This window comes from Aphelocoma coerulescens, chromosome 8 (genome assembly GCF_041296385.1).
Source record: "Aphelocoma coerulescens isolate FSJ_1873_10779 chromosome 8, UR_Acoe_1.0, whole genome shotgun sequence".
Classification (NCBI taxonomy): domain Eukaryota; kingdom Metazoa; phylum Chordata; class Aves; order Passeriformes; family Corvidae; genus Aphelocoma; species Aphelocoma coerulescens.
In genome coordinates, this window is record NC_091022.1 from 31,937,514 (window position 1) to 31,957,849 (window position 20,336).

At 55.9% G+C, this 20,336-nt stretch overlaps 1 protein-coding gene across 1 annotated transcript in view; it reads left to right on the forward strand.

The window, feature by feature from the left end:
• SGIP1 (SH3GL interacting endocytic adaptor 1) overlaps nt 1–20,336 on the forward strand; it is a 46,912-nt gene that overhangs the window by 17,583 nt on the left and 8,993 nt on the right. Inside the window, exons 4-17 of the mRNA XM_069023643.1 lie at nt 1,274–1,298; nt 2,536–2,592; nt 2,997–3,051; nt 3,847–4,022; nt 5,832–5,843; nt 6,351–6,362; nt 6,948–6,972; nt 7,341–7,392; nt 8,247–8,332; nt 9,611–9,703; nt 10,559–10,633; nt 12,527–12,973; nt 15,582–15,703; nt 16,460–16,586. Of these exons, the coding sequence (XP_068879744.1) occupies nt 1,274–1,298; nt 2,536–2,592; nt 2,997–3,051; nt 3,847–4,022; nt 5,832–5,843; nt 6,351–6,362; nt 6,948–6,972; nt 7,341–7,392; nt 8,247–8,332; nt 9,611–9,703; nt 10,559–10,633; nt 12,527–12,973; nt 15,582–15,703; nt 16,460–16,586 (1,364 nt within the window). The remainder of the gene's footprint in view (nt 1–1,273; nt 1,299–2,535; nt 2,593–2,996; nt 3,052–3,846; nt 4,023–5,831; nt 5,844–6,350; nt 6,363–6,947; nt 6,973–7,340; nt 7,393–8,246; nt 8,333–9,610; nt 9,704–10,558; nt 10,634–12,526; nt 12,974–15,581; nt 15,704–16,459; nt 16,587–20,336) is intronic.

Genomic DNA, 20,336 nt, shown 5'->3' on the forward strand with positions numbered 1-20,336 from the left:
AACATCGCTGGAACTGGGGCTGGGCACTGCCTTTATCCAGTGCTGTGATTTCCACAGCTCCATCCCGCTGTTCCCATGGATTGGGAAGCTGGTGGCGGGGACACGAGGGATCCCAGGGCGCTGGGGGTGGTGGGGAGGTCGCAGAGAGGCCACCCTGGAGGACACCACAATTAGCAGCAGCCGTGATTAGCACGGCGGGGTCACGGCGCGGTCACGGCCCAAAGGGCTTTGGGCGCTCTCCAAATCCCTGCCGGCAGCGGGGATGGAACGGGAGAAGGGACGGGTGGTGGCATCTGCCACACCCTGCGGCCACCCCCGGCCACAGCCGGGCCACCACAGCCCCAGGACACTGCACTGGGATCCCTGGAGCTGCTGTGGGGAAGGAGCTGCTGCTCTTCCTCCCCCTCGGGAGGGTCCCTCCAGCAATTCCAGCTGGGATGGGAGCAGGAGGTGACACCCCTGTGCTGGGATCACGCAGTGAGGAGGAAACGTGAAAGCAGAGGGGATTTTTGCCACTTCTGAAGGATTTCAGGGATTTTTTTGCAACAAGACGCCTAAAATAGGAGAGATGGGACACAAGCACAGATTAATTGGAAAACTTTAAGGAAAGGTGTTATTCCCAGTGAGACCAAGCAGCTCCCAGGTTTCTGTGATGCCCCGAGTCAGATGGGAGCTGGTGGCACATCCCTGGCAGCGCAGGAAACTCGGGAATGTGTGGGAGGTGGAGGAGCCCATCTGGATTCCATGGACATTCATGTTCCCTAAATCCCTCAGCATCCCTGGGCAGTGCCAGGATATGGCCGCAGAGCTGCCGTGACCCAGCCCCAATCCCAAATCCCATAAGAAGCTGGGGATTAGGATCCCTGAGGAGCCTCAGCAGTTTCCCAGTCCATTCAGCAGAGGAGGGTCTGTCCTTGTGGTGGAATTAAAGCCTGGAAATTCCTCCAGATGGGATTTTAGTCTGCTGCAAAAGGAGGGATGCGGGGCAGGGATGTGGCTGTGGGATGGGTGCAGGAGCTGGCTGGGACAGTGCCAGCCCCAGCAGCAGCAGGAGCACTTTATTTACTGCTAAACCTAAAATTTCTCATCTGATAACGTGAGGGAAAGAGTTCAGTGTCCTTGTGCGGGCTCCACAAGGGGCAGGTGACTCGGATGTGCTGATAATGCCATAATTACGGTTTTTGCTGTTATGAATTCATTAAAAAACCGATTTCCATGGGTTAATTGGGTGCAGTTTGGGTACTAACACAGCTCCTTTCTCTGTTCTTTCCAGAGGGTCACCAGACAGGGATGGCATCGTGAGTATTGCCCAGCCCTCTGCTCCTCCAGCCTCACCTCCCCTTCCACCACCATCAGCATTTCGGGGAGTTTTCTGTTTAACCTAGAAACGTAAAAATCCATGTGAAAACGGACAAATTCCAGGTTTCCTCTAAAAATATCAACCGAGGGAGGCCTGAGGAATGCCAGGGGCAGAGGGACCAGGTGTCCTGCTAAAGCCCAGTCCCTCATCCTCCTTCCCACTCCTGCTAATTGGCTTGGGCCAGATTTGCTGGCTGAGGAGTTCGGGGGCAATTGCCAGAGCAGCTGTTTCCAATCTCTATTTTTATTTTCTACATTAACCTGAAAACAAGGAGAGGTTTGTGGGTTGTTTTTTTTTTTTTAATAATTATTGCTGCTTTTATCCCTGGTGTTAGACTGAAATGTCCCTGCTAGAGCTGAGCCCTGTCTCCTTTAGTGTTTGATTCCAAAAATGTGCTGGGTTCAGACTGGGCTTTATTTCTGGAGCAAATCCAGATTTTAGAATTTCACCTTAAAATAAAGGTGGGGATCAGGGAGTGCATCCCATCAGACCCTTGGCAGGGAGCTGGGGTGGGAATGCTCCCTCTGGATTATCCCATTTAGGTGCCCAAAATCATGAGCCCAGCCCAAGGCCAGGCCCTGGGGGCCTCGCTGGTCACTGGCTGTGGTGGCCATGGGACTCGGGATGGGTTTTGGGTGCCCAGAGCCAACCAGGAAAGGATTCCAGAGGTGATGGATGCCTGGAGCTGCTTCCAAGCCGAATTCCCTCAATCCAAAGCAGCAATTCCTCTGTGTGTTGGTGTCCCGTGGCATGGACTGACTCATCCCAGACCCTTCCCACTGCTCCATCCCGAATTCACAACCCCTGGCATGCGGGATAATGGGATCGGAATCCTTCCCGGGATTCCCCTTTCTTGGGGAAGGGGTTTACCGAATAAATTTCCCTGCTTGACTGGCATCAGGAGCTTCCACCCCTGCCAGCTCTTCCCAAGGGCTGGAGCATCCCAGCACACGGAGAAACAGCCATTCCCTTGCTTTTCCTTAAGAAATGTTGGATGTTCACCTAATGAATGTTCAAAAAGCTCCCTCCTCTCATCTCTCTGCAATGGGAGAATTCCAGAGATGGGGAATGCTGCTGGATCTCTGATGTGGGGGTGTGGAATAACACCCAGTGGCATGTGGGATGCGCTGCACTCCAGGTTCCTTCACTTAAACCGTGGGAATTTTCCCTTCCAGAAGAAAACCAACGGAGCCCCGAATGGATTTTACGCGGAGATCGACTGGGACAGATATGTAAGTACCCCCCTCGGAGCTTCCCTGTGTCCAGCTGCATCCCATGGGAATCCCAGGCTGTTCCCACACAGAGCTGGGGCTTTTTGGGTGAAATCAGTTGTGCCCAGATCCCAGTTCCACACCTGCAGGTCAATCAGAATTCCCAGGAATGAGGTGGCTCTGGAGAGCTCTGTCCTGGCCCGCGGGATGTTGCAGTTTATCCAGAGAAAACCTTGGATTATAAACAAGGATTAAAACCTTTCCTTCTGCAAAATAATTGTGGAATCTGAGGCACCCTTTGGTCCATGTGGCCCCAGGGCTTGGGCAGTGCAGGACATCCCTCCCCACAGGAGGAAAGAGCTGCTCCAGCTTTCCAGGAACTGACATTCCTCATTCTTCTGGGCTTTTTTTTGTTCCCTATCCAGAACTCACCTGAGCTGGATGAGGAGGGATACAGCATCCGACCCGAGGAACCAGGATATATCCTTTGGTTTTGGCTTTGCCTCTTGGGTTACAGCCTGGAACAGGAGCTGTGTTCACGGGCTCTCTTTATTTCATGATTATTATTTCTTATTAATTGTCATCACTGTTTATTGCCACCTTTTGGTTTTCATTTGGTGCTGGCACTCCGCAGATAAAGCCAAATTCCCGAGGGAATTGCCTGAGGCTTTGGAGCAGAGGGCGATTTGAATTCTTTGATTCACTGCTATGGAATGAGGGAGTGGGAGCATCCACGGAGATCACCATGCCCATGATTATCCTGGGGAAAAGGAGGCTCAGGGAGGAGCTTCTGGCTCCCAGCAAGGAGGGAGCAGCCAGAGGGGTCGGGCTCTGCTCCCAGGGAACAGGGACAGGAGGAGAGGGAACGGCCTCAGGTTCCAGGGGAGGTTTAGGTTGGATATTGGGAAAATTCCTTCATGGAAAAGGCTGGTCAGGCATTGGAAGGGGCTGGAGTCCCCATCCCTGGAGGGATTTAAAATCCCTGTGGATGTGGCACTTGGGGACACGGGGCAGCGCTGGGGGATGGCTGGACCTGATTGTCTCCTAGGGCTTTTCCAACCAAAACAACTCCACGAAACCCGGACACGGACACAACCCCTGCTGGGCTGACCCAGGGCCAGAGTTATCCCTGGGAGCAGCAGCTCCACATCCTCTGGCTGTGCAGGGGCACGGCACAGGATCGCCTGTGGGGTCAGCACTTGGGGACCACCAGCTCCCCGCTCTCCAGGGAGCCTTGGAACGCTCGGGAAGGGAATTTCCTTAACTGTGCTGTACCCACCAAAGGAAAGCACTTCTACTCCTCGAGCGAGTCGGAGGAGGAGGAGGAGGCGCACAAGAAGTTCAACATCAAGATCAAGCCCCTGCAGGCCAAGGACGTCCTGCGCAGTGCGGCCACCGTGGACGAGCTCAAGGCCTCCATAGGCAACATCGCTCTGTCTCCCTCCCCCGTGGTGAGTTATCCCTGCTTCCCACTCTCCCAGAGCTCCCAGAGCAGTGCTGTTCCACAGGGATCGTCCCAAAGGTGGTGGGAGCTGATGCTCCGGTTGGCTTTGGTGTCCTTCTTTTGGGCTCTGCTCCGTAGGGGTGTGGCTGCAGGTGTTGCTCAGATGTGTCAAAAGGATGTTTCCAGTTCAAAACACCTTAAAAATTCCCTTTCCTGCTCATAAAAGAGGTCAGGATGGACTATTCCCTGATTTTCCCCCCCTCCCCGCCCCCTTCTCCTCATTTTTTAACAAGGAAAAAGGGGAATTTCAATCATTTCCAGTCAAGAGGAATTTTCAAGCAGCATCATTCAGGGCCTTGCCCTGATTCCCAAGCCAGGGAAAGTATCTGTGAGAATTTTCCATGGGATTTTAGTGGGATATTTCTCACCCTGGAGGTGAGTCCAGGTTCCTGGAAGGAAAGGTCGTTTTTCCTTAGTCCATCCTGGTATAAAAACCATCCCCCTCTGCTTTTCCTGAGGCTTGTTAAGATTCCCATTGGCTCATCCCAATCTGTTCAGCCATGAAAAGATTGGATTCTGGGCTTTCAGGAGGTTTTAGTGTGGGCTTTAGTGTCTTCCCAGACGGAGCTTCCCATGATTTATAAATAACCTGGATCTGAAGTGTGAATGACTCTCCAAGCCAAAGCAAAGCTGAAATAAAATCCGTGGATTTTATTTCTGCTTCCCAAGCAGGGAGTTTCTGTCTGTTGGCATTTCAGGATTAGAAATGGCAGTACGATGCTTTGGGAAGCACAAAAAATGGGGGGAAAACCCAACCTTAAAATGAACAATTGAAATATTATAATTATTATTAATAATAATAATAGGAAAACCAAGTTCTTATGGAATGTGCATTTCCCTAAATCTGAGTTTTGCCTCCTCTTTCCCGTGGTGCTTTTCCTGCCGAGGCTGGGGCTTGCCGTTGTTCGGGAAGGGGTGGGGAGGATCCCTGTGTGGGCTGGGCTGTGGGGTTGGGCTGCTGGGCTGGGCCACTGCTGTGCCTTGGAGAGATCCCTGGGGCCGGAGCCTCCCTGCGGGATGTGCTCAGGGAAAAGCCCCTGCCAGGCTGGGCAGGAGGATCCCTGCTGCTGCTGCACGTGGGGATCCCAAATCCGGCGTGTGGAGCCAAAGGGAGCAGATGGGCCAGGGAGCGGGGCCGCTCCGGATCCTGGCACGGGCCAGGAAAGCTCCAGAGCCCCGGGCAGGAGCTGCCTGCAGGAGTCTGGCATCCACAGGAATTCCAGGATTTGCTGCCAGGTCCCTGCCCTTGTCCTGGACTTGTCTTCTCTCCCAAACCAGCTCCGGCACCACATCCCTGCTGGAAGGGAGCAGTGGGGTGGGAGATCCTAAATCCCATGGATTGGGCTGGGAGGGGCCCCAATGTCCAGGCTGGCCTTGGGCACTGCCAGGGATCCAGGGGCAGCCACAGCTGCTCTGGGCACCCTGTGCCAGGGCCTGTGTCCGCTGTGTCCGTCCCCGTTGTTCCCAGCCCTCTGGACTGGGAGTCCTGGTGCCTTGACTGGGAATGGCCAGCAGGGCCTGGAGTGATAAAACCATGGAATTCTTTCCAGGAGATGGCTCACACACAATTTTTACATTTCCAAACGTTTTATATTTCCTCTCTCTCCGGTCTCCCACGTGGATGGGTGACCCTGGCGCGCTGCTGTCCCTCTGCTTTGCCGTGTCCTTAACCTGACACAAACCTTTGGCTCCTCTTTATAAAAACCCCTCACCTTCTCATTCTCTTTGTTTTTTGCCTCTCTCTGCCTTCTTTTAGAGGAAAAGTCCGGTAAGAAACACCGTTTTTATCTCCCGGAATATTTTAACCCAGCCTCGTGTGCTCTTGTCTTGTCTCTAGAGCTGAACTGTCAAAAGCAAATAACAAATCCTGCCCTTCTAGAAGGAAGTTTAATTTCCTCTGTGGCTTAGTGCATTTTAAAATAGGATGTTTAAAAATAGAGCTGGGCTTGGCTCTCAGTGTGCTCTGGGGGTGTGGTTTGGGCCCAAGAATTTGGACAAGGTGTGCAAGGGCTGGGTTTTACCTGGACCATGGTGCATCCAAAGGTAGGAGAAGGCAGGAATCCCATCCGTGGTGCTGTCGGGGTTTCTCCAAGAGATGGGGAAATAAATCCCCCCTATTTCCCAGGATCAGGGTTGCCCTGGGGGCTCTCCCAGGGTGACCACGAGGAGTGGGGAAGGAGCCCCCCGGGAGGTGTGGTGGCTGCTGGGGACCCTGGGGTGCTGACCTGTCGCTCTCTGACCAGGTGTCTCTTCTCTCCCCTCTCGCTGACCGCAGCGGCGCAGCCCGGTAAGAACCCGCTCCTCCTGCTCCTCCCGCTCCCAGGAATGCGGCCACGGAGGGGTCCCTGCCCATGCCAGGGCTCTGGGGTGGGCACAGGGCGTGGGGACAGGTGCCAGTGGTGTCACACACCCCGTTGTGTGACCCCAGCTGATGGGGGGACCTGGATAACACAAAGGGCCCTCAGTGATGGGAGTTCTCCACCTGCATCCTTGAGAACCCCCGGAGACCCCGCTTGCTCTGGGATGTCCCCGCTCCTGTGGTTGGGGGGATTTGGCTTTTGCTCCACGAGCCACTGGCACAGCTGCCCATGGCAGTGAGGAGTCCCCATCCCTGGGGGGTTTGAAATCTCCGTGGATGTGGCACTTGGGATAACTCCGAAGGCAGAGCTGCCAGTGGTGGCTTCGTGTGGCTCAGAACTTTTCTGTAGGGTTTTCTGTAGGGCTTTCTGCTCCCTGGAGTTCAGCCATGTCCAGTAAATGTCCCCTCTGACAACTCCTGCCCCTTCTGCTGGGCTGCCTCGCTCCTGGGGTGACACCTGCCATGCACTCGTGACCCTGTGCAACCCACTTATTTTTGTGTTTCTCCTTCCAGGGCACGATTAAAAGGAATTTATCCAGTAAGTATCTCCTGCAGCCTGGAAAAAATAAGTTATTGCAGTTGGTGGAGGTGTTTTGGAGGGTGGTGGGGAAAAATGAGTGAGTTAAGTTCAGTTTAAAGTGGTTCTGGCAGAGCTGGTGGCTCCCAAAAACCTTTCCTTGGAGAAGGGTGTGGGGGACATCCTTGGGATACCTGTGGCAGTGCAGCTCCCTGCTTCTGTTCTCTCCAGCGATAAATCTGAATTCAAAGCAGATTTTTCCTGCCAGCACCTCCCCAGCAGGGTGGCTGGGACACCAGGTGTGACCCCCCTGCCACCACGGGGTCTGGGGGCCCAGGGGGATGCTCTGGAATGGGAATGACTCTCATCCATGTCTGTCCCACCTGCAGGTGAGGAGATCACGCGGCCCCGGCGCTCCACGCCCACGCCAGACCCTGCCAGGTCAGTCCAGAGCCCTGGGGGGGATCATCCAAGGTTCAGGCACCTCATCCCAGTGTGGGTTTGGAACCTTCCCACTTGCACTGTGCTTGATGGGAAGATTGAAGGGTTAGATGGGATCTTGGGAAGGAATTGTTCCCTGGGAGGGTGGGCAGGCCCTGGCACAGGGTGCCCAGAGCAGCTGGGGCTGCCCCTGGATCCCTGGCAGTGCCCAAGGCCAGGCTGGAGCAGCCTGGGATATAGTGGAAGGTGTCCCTGCCATGGAATGGGGATGGGATGGGCTTTAAGGTCTTTCCAACCAAAACTATTCTGGGATTTTGGCAGGACTAAGGGGCTGACGATGGTTGGGATGCTCAGTGTCCATCCCTGTTCTCCCCCAAAAGCCCCAAGGACATTCCCTGCTGGAAGCCACCTTGAGCCTGATCCATAGGGAGAGCTGGCCAACCTTTGGTGGGGATATACTGGTTCAGGACAGCAAACATGCAGTTTTTTACGGAATAACCCCAAATCTTACTGGGAACGTGCCCTGTGCAGCTCCAGGGTTCGACTCAAGGTGTGTTGGACCAGAGCGTGGCCCAGATCTCAAGTATTTATTTTTTTTTTGATCCTTTCCCATGAAGTTTGGACTAATCCTAAAGCAGCTTGAACTGTCCCCCAGCTGCTGTGGCACTGCAGGGTTGGCACCGTGCTGCTACCACTCTCCTTTCCCTTTTTCCCACCCGAAATCCTGTGTTTAGCCAGCTCCTCGTTGGTCTGGGAGAGAAAAAGTGCTTGAAAATATTTGTGTTTGCCTCGAACACGAGGTCAGAACTCGAGAATGACCCTCCTGGATTCTCTGTTCTTGTCTCATCCCACAGCAGGAAAAGCGGGGAAGATCCGGCGGCGCTGGCCCCGCTCTTCGGGCCCCCGCTGGAGTCGGCGTTCGAGGAGCAGAAGTTGGATGGTGAGTTTGGGGGCTGTGGTGGGTGAGTTTGGGGTCGTGGGGAGTTTGGGGCCATGGTGGCATCTCCTGGCAGCGACACGGGAAGGTTCTCCAGCCCTGGCAGGGGTGGAGGCCCCGTCCCTGGAGGGATCTCAAAGCCGTGTGGATGTGGCACCTGGGGACAAGGTCGGGGTGGAATTTGCAGTGCTGGGGGATGGTTGGGCTCGGTGGGCTCAGAGGGCTTTTCCAAGCTCACCAATTCCCTGATTCCCAGGTTCCCAGCGCTCCTGCTGGAAGAGGAAGAAGCCGAAGCAGGGGTTGAAGGACGGGTGGCCACGTTCTGGGCGGCCTCGGGCCGGGGTTAATTCGGGCTGGATGGAAACAGAGCAAGGGCTTAAGTCAATTAGTTAATTACGAGGTCTGGGAGAGATCCTGACAGGGAACAGCTCAAGAATATCCAAACTCAGGACTTCCCCATCAAACTCTGGAGCAGGGGGAGTTTAACTCCATCCAGGATTCTGGATGTAGCTGTTGGACAAGCGCCTCCATTCCTAGGAAATGCCACCTCAAAAATGGCATTTTTCCCCCCAAAACAGTGCTTGTTAGACACAGAGACACTTTGCTTCCTTCCAAACCTGGCTTTTCCTTGCTCTCCCAAAGCACAGGGACCTTGCAAGGCTTGTTTTCCCCCAAACCAACCCCATTCACCCCCTGGAGAGGGTTGTTCCTCCCTCCTCCTCCTCCTCCTGGAGCCTCCAGGACCTCAGGGAGTGGCCACTGCCCTTGTAGCCTCATTATGTCCTGTCATTAACGACTCCAGTTAATTCTTTTCATCAAAGTAATGTTTGTGTGCAGTTCTCTGCACAAAAAACTCCAAGAAATTTCAATTCTTTATAAAAATATCCATTTCCCCCCCTTTACTCCCAGTGAATACAATTCTCTTTTCATTTTAATACCTGATGAGGTTTGGGTTTTTTGCCTATCCTGAAATTCTGGACTGTTTTTGCCATCAATACAATGCTTTCCTTCCCATAAAAAGCCTCCAAATCCATCCCTGGCATTGTTTTGTTTGTCAAGCAGCATGAGTGTCAAACTAATTGCACGTCCTGCCTCAAACCCAGACAGGCTTTTAATTATCCACCGTTACAGAACCCCCTGTCTTTAATTAATGAGGTTTCTGTCACTGTCTGGTCTCTCTTTTCCCAGAGCCTCAGCATCTCATCCGCGTGCTTTCGTGTTTGGAAGGAAATGTTTGGGTTTTTCATTGCTTTCAAATGGTTATTTTTGATTTTTTTTCAGCTGCTGTGGACCAGCCTGAGATATGGGGGTCAGCCCAGCCCGTCAACGCAAACATAGAGTCCCCAAAACTTCCAAGACCTTTTCCAACTGGAAGTAAGTGACCACAAAACTAAATTAATACCTACAGAAATCAGGTCAAAGATTTGGGTTTTCCTCATCTGGGCTGTGCAATTCCATAATATTTTAAATTAGAGGTTGTTTTGGTTTTTTCCCCTTGGTTTGACTTGGGTTACAGCACCGTGGGCTGGAGGAGGGAGTGGGATCGATACGGGATGGAGGGATGGATCCTGATCCTGCATGTTCATGCCGTGGTTATTTGGCTGGAAAAGTTGGAAGCACCAGTTTTTCCAGGATAACATCAGGAAGAGCTGCACAGCCCCGAATCCCTGATTTTCATTGCAGCTCTCCCTTTGCCTGGGGCAGCTGGGGAACCATTTCCTTCTCAGAAATGCCCCTGTAAAGCAGCGCTGGTTAATTAGCCACTGTTAATTAGCCCCAGCATTCCTGATCCCGTAGGCACATCCTGGATCCACGTGGGATGGGCGCGGGAGAAAGGTGGAGGCAGCTCTGTGCCTCAGAGGCTCCAGGTTTAATTAAAGTGCTAATTTAGGGGTTTGAAACAGGAGCGTGGGCTGAGATGTAAAAATGGGGGGAAAAAATTCCATAAAACCCAACAAAAATGGCTTCCCAATTCCAGAGGGCTGGGGTAGATGGGATGTTGGGCCTTAAGGAATTCCTGCTGTGAGGGTGGGGAGGGGCTGGGCTGGAATTCCCACAGATGCTGTGGCTGCTCCAGCCCTGGAAGTGCCCAAGGCCGGCTTGGATGGGGCTCGGAGCTCATCGCAGCCTTATCCCCTTTTCCCAGCAATCCTGTTTCATATTCCATGGAATATTCCATGCTTCCTGCTGCTCTCCAGCTGAACTTCTCCCCTCTGTGCTCTGTTCCAGCCCCTCCGCCGCTCCCCCCGAAGAACATCCCGGCCACGCCGCCGCGCACCGGCTCCCCCTTGCCCCTGGCACTCGGTAACAGCCCTGGCAGCGCCGGCCCGGGCCCTGGGGTGGCACCGGGGGGGGACAGGTCCTGGCCCGGGCCCTGGGGTGGCACCGGGGGGGGACAGGTCCTGGCCCGGGCCCTGGGGTGGCACCGGGGGGGGACAGGTCCTGGCCCGGGCCCTGGGGTGGCACCGGGGGGGGGACAGGTCCTGGCCCGGGCCCTGGGGTGGCACCGGGGGGTCAGGTCCCTGTGGCTGCGTTTTGGACACGGATTTGGTCCCTGTGCATCCTCTTCCCTCGGAATTCAGAGAATTCCAGACCGGGTTGGGTTGGGAGGGAGCTTAAAGCTCATCCAGCTCCACCCTGCCATGGGCAGGGACATCTTCCACTGTCCCAGGCTGCTTCCAGCCCCAGTGTCCAGCCTGGCCTTGGGCACTGCCAGGGATCCAGGGCAGCCACAGCTCTGTGGTGTTTCAGTGGATGCTGCAGTAGAAGCAGCACGAAGATTTTTTTGGCTCCCAAGTTGGTGAAATTAATGTTCTTTACAGCATCCCTGCCTTTGGATCAGTCACTCTGGGAATGCAATGCAGGATTAGCCTTAATATCCTGCTGAGAACTGGGATATATTCCCAAATTCCAGAGCCCTGTTCTTGCCTGGAGCAGCCTTGCATGGGCTGTGCTGAGGAAATAATGGGGTGTGCAGGCTCTGCCTGGGGCAGGGAGCTGCTCCTGCATTCCCTGCCCCTCGATTCCTACTGAAAGGTGGGAAAAGCCCCCCTGGTACTGCAGCCCGGGGCAGGGAAGGGAGAATGGTCCTGGGAATGAAGGACAACCCGAGGGCGGGGATGGAAAGGTGTCGGATGCAGCCAGAGGACATCAGGTGCTTCCAAGCATATAATTCATGGTGCTGGCTGATGGAAAAGCGGGATGTGAGCAGGGAAGGCAGTGCCTTTGGACCGGGCACTGTGTGGGGGCAGTCAGAGCCCCTTGGGATGAAGCTCCTTTGCCACGAAGAGCTCCCCTGCTCTGGCCTCACTGCTCTGTCCATCACCACCTCATCTGTGCTCCTGTATCCCAATTTTCCTGTCTGTGGGAGCAGCCAGGCTGGCAGGTTGTCCATCTCCATCCATCGATCCATTCCCAGCGGCAAATGCTGGATCATTTGCTGGGCTGTGTCTTGTGGATTTGTAAAGCAAGTGGCTGAGGTCTGGTTTAGCAAAATCCTATTTCATCCCCTCCACCCTAAATGTAGAGCCGTGGATGGATCCCCAAAATAGAGGAGTGGGGATGGGGTGATGCTGTTTCAGTGTTAGGATCTCCCTTCCCTGGATGTGAAATGCTTGGCTGACGGATCTGTGGTGGTTCTGGAGTCAGGTGGGAATGTTGGTGTGTGGTGGCTCAGTGAGCAGAGCCCTGAAGTCCCGATCTGTTCCTGCTTGTGGCTGGAATAACATTCCCTGTGGCTGGAATACATTCCCTGTGTGCATCCTGTGCTGCATGTCCAGCCTCCAGCAGTGTCCAAGCAGCATGTTGAAATATATATATTTATACCTGAGTGTTTATAAATATATATTCAGACAGAGAGCGGGGTGTGTCAGCGCTGAGTGCACACCTTTGGTATCTGCTGGTACCTCAGAGCTGCTGAGAAGGACGTGATGTGGTTTAGAGGACAAAAAAGGCTGTAAATTTGGGGGGATTTGGGAGTCTTGGCTCGTGGTGCATGCTCCCTCCTCCAGCCTCTGGATCCCGCGGGATTCATTCCATGTCGCACATGGCTGTGGTGGAAATGTTCTTGCCCATGAATTATATAAATAGAAATAAGAAAAGTTGTTTTTAGGGCCTCTCCCGTAGAAGTAGAGCCCGTAGAGAGTAGCGGAGCCCTCGCTTAATGCTCGGTGTAAAATAAACCTCCTCTGACCACAGGAGGGGACCAGGCAGCAGCAGAGCCCAAACGGGACAAACTCCCGTCCATCAATGACTTGGACAGCATTTTTGGCCCCGTGCCGTCCCCCAAATCTGTTGCTGCCACCGCGGAAGACAAGTGGGTCAATTTTTCCGATCAATCCCCGGAAAACGCGCCTCCGGAATTGTCGCCCCGGGACAAAGCGCCGTCCCCGCCGGCGGCCGCGGGCAGCCCGGCCAGCGCTCCGGCCGAGCATCCCCGCCCGCTGCCCTCGCCGCTGCAGCTGGAAGACGTTCCCAAGAAGCTTTCCGAGCAGCCCCACCTTAAGGATGATTCCGCCGAGCCGGTCGCCTCTCCCAAAGATTTTGGGCCGGGCCAAAGAGCCACCCCGCCGCCCCCTCCGCCGCCCACCTACCGCGCGGTGGTGTCGTCCCCCGGACCGGGCGCCAGCACGGGAAGCACCAGCGGTACGTGCTGAGAGCTCGGGTGTGCTTCGGTGTGCCCGTGCTGACCGCCGCCGTCCCCTCCCGCCTGGCTGTGCCCGTGCCCGGCCGTGCCGTGCTTCCAGCGTGTGTCCCGTGTCCTTCCCTGCCCCTCGCTGTGCTCCCGTGGGGCGGCTTCCCCAAAGCTCCCGGGAGCCGCCCCCCAAAATTGGGCGCAGGGTTGTTGTTGCTGCAGTTTTGTCCTCCGTTGGGAATAGAAATGTTTCAGGCAAATCATCTGAGCGAGCCTCAGATCCCGGGGGGGTTTTAAATCGAGTCCTCTCACCCCGATTATTCACAGGTCTGAGCGGTGCTTGGTCCTTCCTGGCTCTGGGTGTGGATGCTCAGCTGGGGATGGGGAGATGTGTTCCAGGGTGAACCTCTCCCATGGGAGAGCCTGCTGCCTCTGCCTGCCTTCACCTGCTTTATTAGAAATGTTCATTAGGGCCAGCGAGCTCGGGGAGGCTCGGTTTCCTCACACTCCTTGCTTGAGGAGCTGCAGCCTGAGCCTGCTCTTTTAGGGCCTGACCCCAGTTCAGCCCTGTGTTCCCATCCTGCACCCACCAGAGGTGATTTTTGAGGGAATCACCTCACAGAGCCTTGAGGAACCTGCACCGGTGGTGGAGTGGGTGTGCAGCCCCCCAGCTCCGTATCCCACCACTGTCACCCTCGTCACGGGAGCTTGGAAGTTGTGTCACTGCCTGGGGCGTTTGTCACCTCCACGGAGGGGCCCCCGAGTGTGGCTGGTGCTGTGAGTGTGGCTTTGCTTCAGTGCTGGTGGCTTTTCTGTGCTGGCTCAGGGGTGGCTGGGGGTCCCTGTGGGGGCTGCAGTGTCCAGCTGCTGCTGCCACTGCTGGAGCTGGGCCTTCTCCAGGAGCTTCCAGCAGCAGGAACCACCAGGATTCATCCTGCACTGCTCTCCAGCCCCTTCCCAGCTGAGTGCAGGATGGAGATGTGCCGGGGGCTCCCCATGTGGGAGTGGATGAGATGGAGGAGCCCTGCTCAGCCTGTCCCAGAAGATCCACATCCCTTCTCCCCAGGAATTGCCTCCTGGCTCAGTTCTGGACTGCTTTGCATCCTGCTGCACCTCGGCATTCCCCAGCGCAGCGAGCTGGAAAATGGAAGCGTGGACACAGCCACCCAAAAATGGTGCAAATCCTCCAAAAGCTGCAGCCCGTGGCAGCTGATCCAGAGGTGTGGCACAGACCCAGCACCTGTCCTTCCACCCTCCCAAGGCCGGTTTTTGGGTGCTGGGGAGCAGAGCCATGCCAGGATCCCCTCCTGCCTTCAGCTCCTGTGGGTGTCCCCAAGGCAGGGCTGGGGCCCTGTGCGGGGTCACGGTGGAAGGGTGGAGTTGGAAGGGATCTCAGAGCTCATCTTGTTCCAACCCCGTTCCACCACACCACGCTGCTCTAAGCCCAGCCTTCCAGCCGGTTTCTGATTCCACGCTGGTTTCCACATGCTGTCAGTTTCTAGTGCTAGGAAATACCCATTCCCTGGACAGAAGCCACCATCTGGCAGGGCTTTGGCTACCTGGTGGCCACAGAACCCTCCCTGTGCCACTCACTTAGCAAGGATATTTTCCCACAGTATTTCCTATTTTGTCAGGCTTTTATTAGGATAAGGAAGGGGAAAATTCAAGCTTTGGTTCCCAAATTAGGCTTTTTAATAAAAGTGGCCTGAATGTTGGATTTGGGCAAAGAAAGGACTGGAATTTACTCCGTTTAAGCCAGGCCCTCTCTTGTCTGAGCCTGCTCTCCTTCACCTCCTGTTGTTTCTATAAATCCAGCTTTGATCCTTCCTTAATCTGGGTCTCACCCAAACGATTTAGGAAATTATTCTCTTGGAAGTGGGAAAATTTTTAAGTCATCATCTCATCAGTGTGAGCCAACCCTAGGGCTGCTGAGCTCCGTGGAAGTTCATGGCAAACACTGGGTCAGTTGTCCTGGGAATGGGGACTGAATTCCCTCCCACTCCTGCTGTCCTTCATGTCCTGGTGCCACCCCTGCCCGCTCTGTCCAGCTCCAGTCATTTCTGGACTCCTCCTGGAAGGAATTCCTGTGTTTGGAGCGAAGCAGGCTCCTGGATCTCCCGTGAAGCACCTGTTGGAATTTCCATTTGATCCCAAAAATCCCCCTTTGCAGCAGGGCCAGGGTCCATGTGAGCCCTGGGATCAGCACCCCTTCCTCTGGGAGCCTCTTCCAGAGCGTTGGGATTTGTGTGGGAGATTTGCTCCCAGCACATCCCAGAACCTTCCCCTTCCACCCTTTCCCTTCTGTGCTAGGACAAAGCTTTATCCCTGTGCTGAGGATCCCTAATTCCCGGTTGTGCTGCCCCTGGAGCAGTGGTTCATCCATCACCAACGCTGCCCCCGTTTTTTTGGGAGAGCTGTACGACTCCTCTGATAACAACTTTGCTGAGGGAACCGGGCACTGAGCAGCCCCTGCCAGGACCCCGTGGGCACCAGCAATCCTGGAATGTTCCGTGCAAAGCTGCTGGGCTGTGCCGTGGTCACGGGGAGCTGGTGGGGGTCTGGGGTGGGCACCCGTGGGGGCACAGCCCGTGGGGCGCTCACGGCTCCCGTTTGTTGCAGGTTCCTCGTCCCCGGCTCGCCCCGGAACGCCGCTGGCCACGTGTGGCACCCCCCCGCCGCCGCCGCCCCGGCCCCCGTCCCGGCCCAAGCTGCCCCCGGGCAAACCCCCCGTCAGCGACGTGGTACGTGGGGGGCACCGGGGGCACGGCAGGGATGTGCCAGGGGTGGTGGGTGGCATTCCCAGTCTGGAATGAGACAGTGGAGCGGAGAGAGTGGGCTGGCGGTCACCGGGATGGGTTGGGGATTGTTTTCTAGGATTTGTCCGCTGGGGTGAATTCCCCGTGGGAAGGGCTGTGCCCGCCTCTGCTCTGCCAGCCTGGTGGTGCCAACCGTGGGCAAACCGCGGTTCACAGTCGTGGCAGAGGCAGGGGATGGGCTGAGATGGGAATGTGCCCCAGGGAAGGGTCTGGGAGCAGGGCAGAGCGCATCGGGCTGTCCCGGGAACGGTGGACCCAGCTGGGCCGTGGTGTCCTGTCCTGCCGCCCCTGGCTGCTTCAGGTAAGGTGTGAGGGTTTTAGGATTGATCCCAAAAGATCCCTGAGGACCTGGGGAGTTGGCATCTGGTGGGCACTGCTCCCTTCCCGGTGCCGAGCCCATCCCATCCATCCCACAGCCCCTGGGGGCTCCCATCCTCAGCGTGGATGGGTGGGAATCTCAAACACCCACCCCCACACGATGGTGGGGATAATCTGTTTTCCCAGCTCCGAGCTCAAATGCCATTGGCACTAAAAGAACTCATTCCAGTTTTTCCTCCGGGACACCAGTGGAGCAATCAGGAGGCTCTGAGGGTCCAGGCAAAACTTTATTTGTTTGATGCAAATGTTGATGTTTCTGTGCGGATTTGCTTTAACTCTGTGTTGTTTTATGTTTCTCTCCAGTCCAGGCCTTTTAGCCCTCCCATCCACTCCTCCAGCCCTCCTCCGATAGCACCTCTAGCCCGTGCTGAAAGTACTTCTTCCATATCTTCCACCAATTCCCTGAGCGCAGCCACCACTCCCACCGTCGGTAAACACACACAGCACTGCTGTTCTTTCACCTTTCCTACGTCCTCCAGTAATTCCCGAGGCCTTTTCACTCGCTAGATCGTTCTTTGGAGTCGGATTTGTTAGCTTTCATCAGGGTTTTAAATGCTAGCAGGGATTTGAGGGGGGTGATGGATCAGGAGGGTGATGCTGCGAGGGAAGTTTTTCCAAATGTTGTGGGAAATGGATGTTTGGTGAAAGTCAAGGGAATTATAATGTGAAATGTGGTTCTGGGCTGTAAATTGGGGCAAAATAAGCTTTTCTTGCAGGGGATGCTTGTGCCTGGAGGGGAGTGGGGCTGGAAGCCAGACCTTGGGATCCAGGAATATTAAGTCTCTTGGAATGTCTTAAATTCACACTTCCCCTTAAAGCGGTAACAGGAAAAGGGGTCTTGGAAAAGCCTCTTCCCAGCCACTTGGCACGTCCTAGAGCAGAACCAAACGCTGCAGTTTCCTTTCGGAGGAGCGTCCTGAAAAAAATGGGGTTTGCCAAAACCCCGGGGCTGAGACAAGGAGTGGGAATCGAGTCTGGCTGGCAGCTCCCAGCTCCAGGCGCTGGGTCCCCCCCCACCTCCCTCCTCCATCCCCTCCTGTCCCCCCCGTCCCTGCTGCCAGCGCTCCCCCCCCTCCATCCCCGCCACCCCCTGGCTGCCAGCCCCTCGCCCCTCGCTTCCTGCAGCTCCATCTTCTCCCAGGAACACCCTCCTCCTTTGTCTTTTCTTCCCAACCCTCTGGAAAACCCAGCCTGGCGGGAGTTCCGGTGCGCTCGGCCACCGTGCTGGCTGCAGCGTTTGCCACTGCTGTCACCGTGGGGAGCGGTGGCATTGCCACCAACCCCGCCTGTGGCAGCTGGAAGGTGCTGGTGACGGCGCTGTCCCCGCGGTGCCGGCGGCACCGAGCCCTCCCCGTGGGTTTGCTGGAGTCTCCGACTGCGTCTCCATCCTGTCGTTGCTTCACTCTCAGCTCTTGTGGGTGCTCGTACCTGTTCCAGCTCTTGTCACTGTCACAGCACCTCGCTGGGGAAAGCGTCACCTGGAGCGAGGGGCAGCCAGCCCTGAGCGTCCCCTGGGCCACAGGCCACCGCTGGTGGCACTGGCAGTGGCCTTGACTGGTGCCTGAGGGCACGGTGGCCACAGGGACGTGGTTTTGGTGGAGGGGACAGCCAGGCTGAGGACAGGGATGGTCCCAGGGGCTGCAGGAGGCTGGGAAGGGCGATGGGAGCGGGCTGAGGGCTGCTCCCGCCTCTCGAGGTGCCTCAGGCTCTCAGTTTAGACATTTTTTTTTCTCTCATACATTTTTGGGAACAAGAGCTGCTGTTGGGTGTTTTAACCACCTCCCCACACTGAGCGGGGGGGGGGTGAGGCTGCTGGGCTGGGGTCCTGGACTGGGGTCCCACCCCCTCCATGGGGGTTTCTCAGAGGAGAACCAAAATCAGGGCTCTGGGGTCACCCCTGATGGGGAGCTCCAAATGGGGCAGCCAGGAGGAGCATCCCACGTTTTGCATCTCCAGCTCCATGGGGAGATAATGCTGCGTGGGAAGGGATCCACCAGGATCACTGATCCAATTCCTGCCCTGCACAGACACCCCAACAATCCCACCCTGGGCATCCCTGGCAGCGCTGTACAAACGCTCCTGCAGCTCTGGCAGCCTCGGGGCTGTGCCCACTCCCTGGGGAGCCTGGGCAGTGCCCAGCACCCTCTGGATAAGGAACCTTTTCAGCTGGCATCCAACCTAAACCTTGGGAAAAGCTGGATGGGGGACAGGCAGGGACAGACAGGGTTTGGGATCTGCATTGGGAAAGCATCTCCTTGTCCCCACCAAGGCAAGGGCAGGCGCTGGTGCTGGGTGAGCATCCAGGAAAATCCACAGCAGAGGAGGGAGCACTTCTAAGTCCCAAACGAGGAGAAGCTGGGGTGAGAGGTGTGCAGGGATGGGCAGGTCTGGGATCAGGGAGCACTGCAGATCCCGGGGGGCTGGGACACCCCAGTGCAGCTGGGGCTGGAGTCCGTCTCCACCGCATTCCCCGTTCCCTGTGGCAAAGTCCGACGGAGTTTGTCCAAGAGCCCGTGAAGGGTTGTTCCATCTCCGTGTCCTCCGTGCTGTTCTGGTGTGCTTTCCTCGTTGGCTGCGTGTCAGTCTGGACAATTCCTGGCAGAGCAAGGAGCTGTTCTATTCCCGTGTCGGTGCCCCTTCCGTCACCTCTCTGTCTCTCCGTTGATACAAGTGCGCTGCTTGGTTTCACTTGGGATCCGTGTTTTCATTCTTTTTGTGTTCTTCTTTTCTTTTTTCTTTCTTTCTTTCCTTTGCGTTTCTTCTGCTTGTGTTATCAGAGGATGATGCTTTTATTGCCAAACTGCCCGCGTTTGAAAGGCGCAGTGAAACGCCGGCAGGTACTGTACTAGCAGGGAGTTTTCCAAGAAATCCGCCTTCGGAGCGGCACCCACCGCTCGCAGCACCTTGCATGACAGTTTCTCAGTGACTCAAAGGACTCGGAGGTGGAAGGTTGGCACCTCCCAAATTCCAAAAGGTTCATTTAGCAGCTCAAAAAGCTGTTCCCCCCCCCTCACACACACACCCCATCCCGAGTTATTCCAGCGTGGTGGCTTTGGAGGCGGTGGGAGTGCAGGGAGCCGGTTGTGACGGGAAAGGGAAGATTCCAGCTAGGGTCTGCTGCTCTGTGTGCGTGTGTCTGGTTCTCTGCAAGTGTCGTGTCCTGAGATGCGAGAGCAAACAGCCACGTGTCACTGTCCCTGAGTGTCCCTGCGGGGTGGCATTCCCGCCGGGAATGCTGGCGGAGGCGGCGCCGGCGCTGAGGAGCGCAGGGCGCGCTGGCCCCGCTCCGCGCAGGCAGAACACGCTGACGGATGCATGAGCCGACAAAGCCTCTTCTACTGTAGCCAAAAAAAGCGAGAGCACCCCTCCAAACTGCTCACCCAGCGGGCAGAAGGACTCTTCCATCTGGGCTTCCATAGCTTTGCTTTCCGCTTTGTCTCCCAAGCCAGCGCCCGGGTGTCACGCCCCTGTCCCTGCACGTGTGACCGCCCTGCAGCGCCCGCCCCCTCCCCGTAGCGACATTAATGACCTGCTCTGTGACTCACACTGTGTCCTTCTCTCTCCCTCTCCTTGACCTTTCCCATCCCGCTTCAACTCCTGGCCATACAGAGAATGAACAGCCTTCCCTCGTTTGGTTTGACAGAGGAAAGTTTTATTTGACTTTCGAAGGTAAGTTGTGCAAAGCACGCCCGGTAACCACTCGCTCTCCCCCGCTCTCGCTCTCTCGCTCCCGGGGTTCCCTTCCGAGGCTCCATCCAATCCAGCTTTCCAGCCTCCATCCAATCGAGCTTCCCGTGCGGAATGCTATGGCTACTTAGATGACATCGCTGGTCCGACCGGAATCGTTTTGATTTGATTTGTGCATTTTGTCCCGCTGATCTCTTGTTCCTCGTTGATTCCCTTTTCAAAAAAACAAACAAACAAACAAACAAACAACAACAACCAAAAATACCAAAAAATTCCGCCCCAAACCAAAAATACAAACCCCCAAATGAACATTCCGAATGTTCCCAGACGGAGGTGAAAACCAGGGAGCGGAGCCGCTTGCACTGCCGAGGAACTTGACTCTGTCAACCAGGGCTTCTCTCCACTCTCCCCGCGAGCTGCTCGTTCCCCGGAGCGGGCTGTGTGTGGTTAATTCAAACCCAAAGGGTGTCGGCTTCGCTGCCTCCTCCCCACC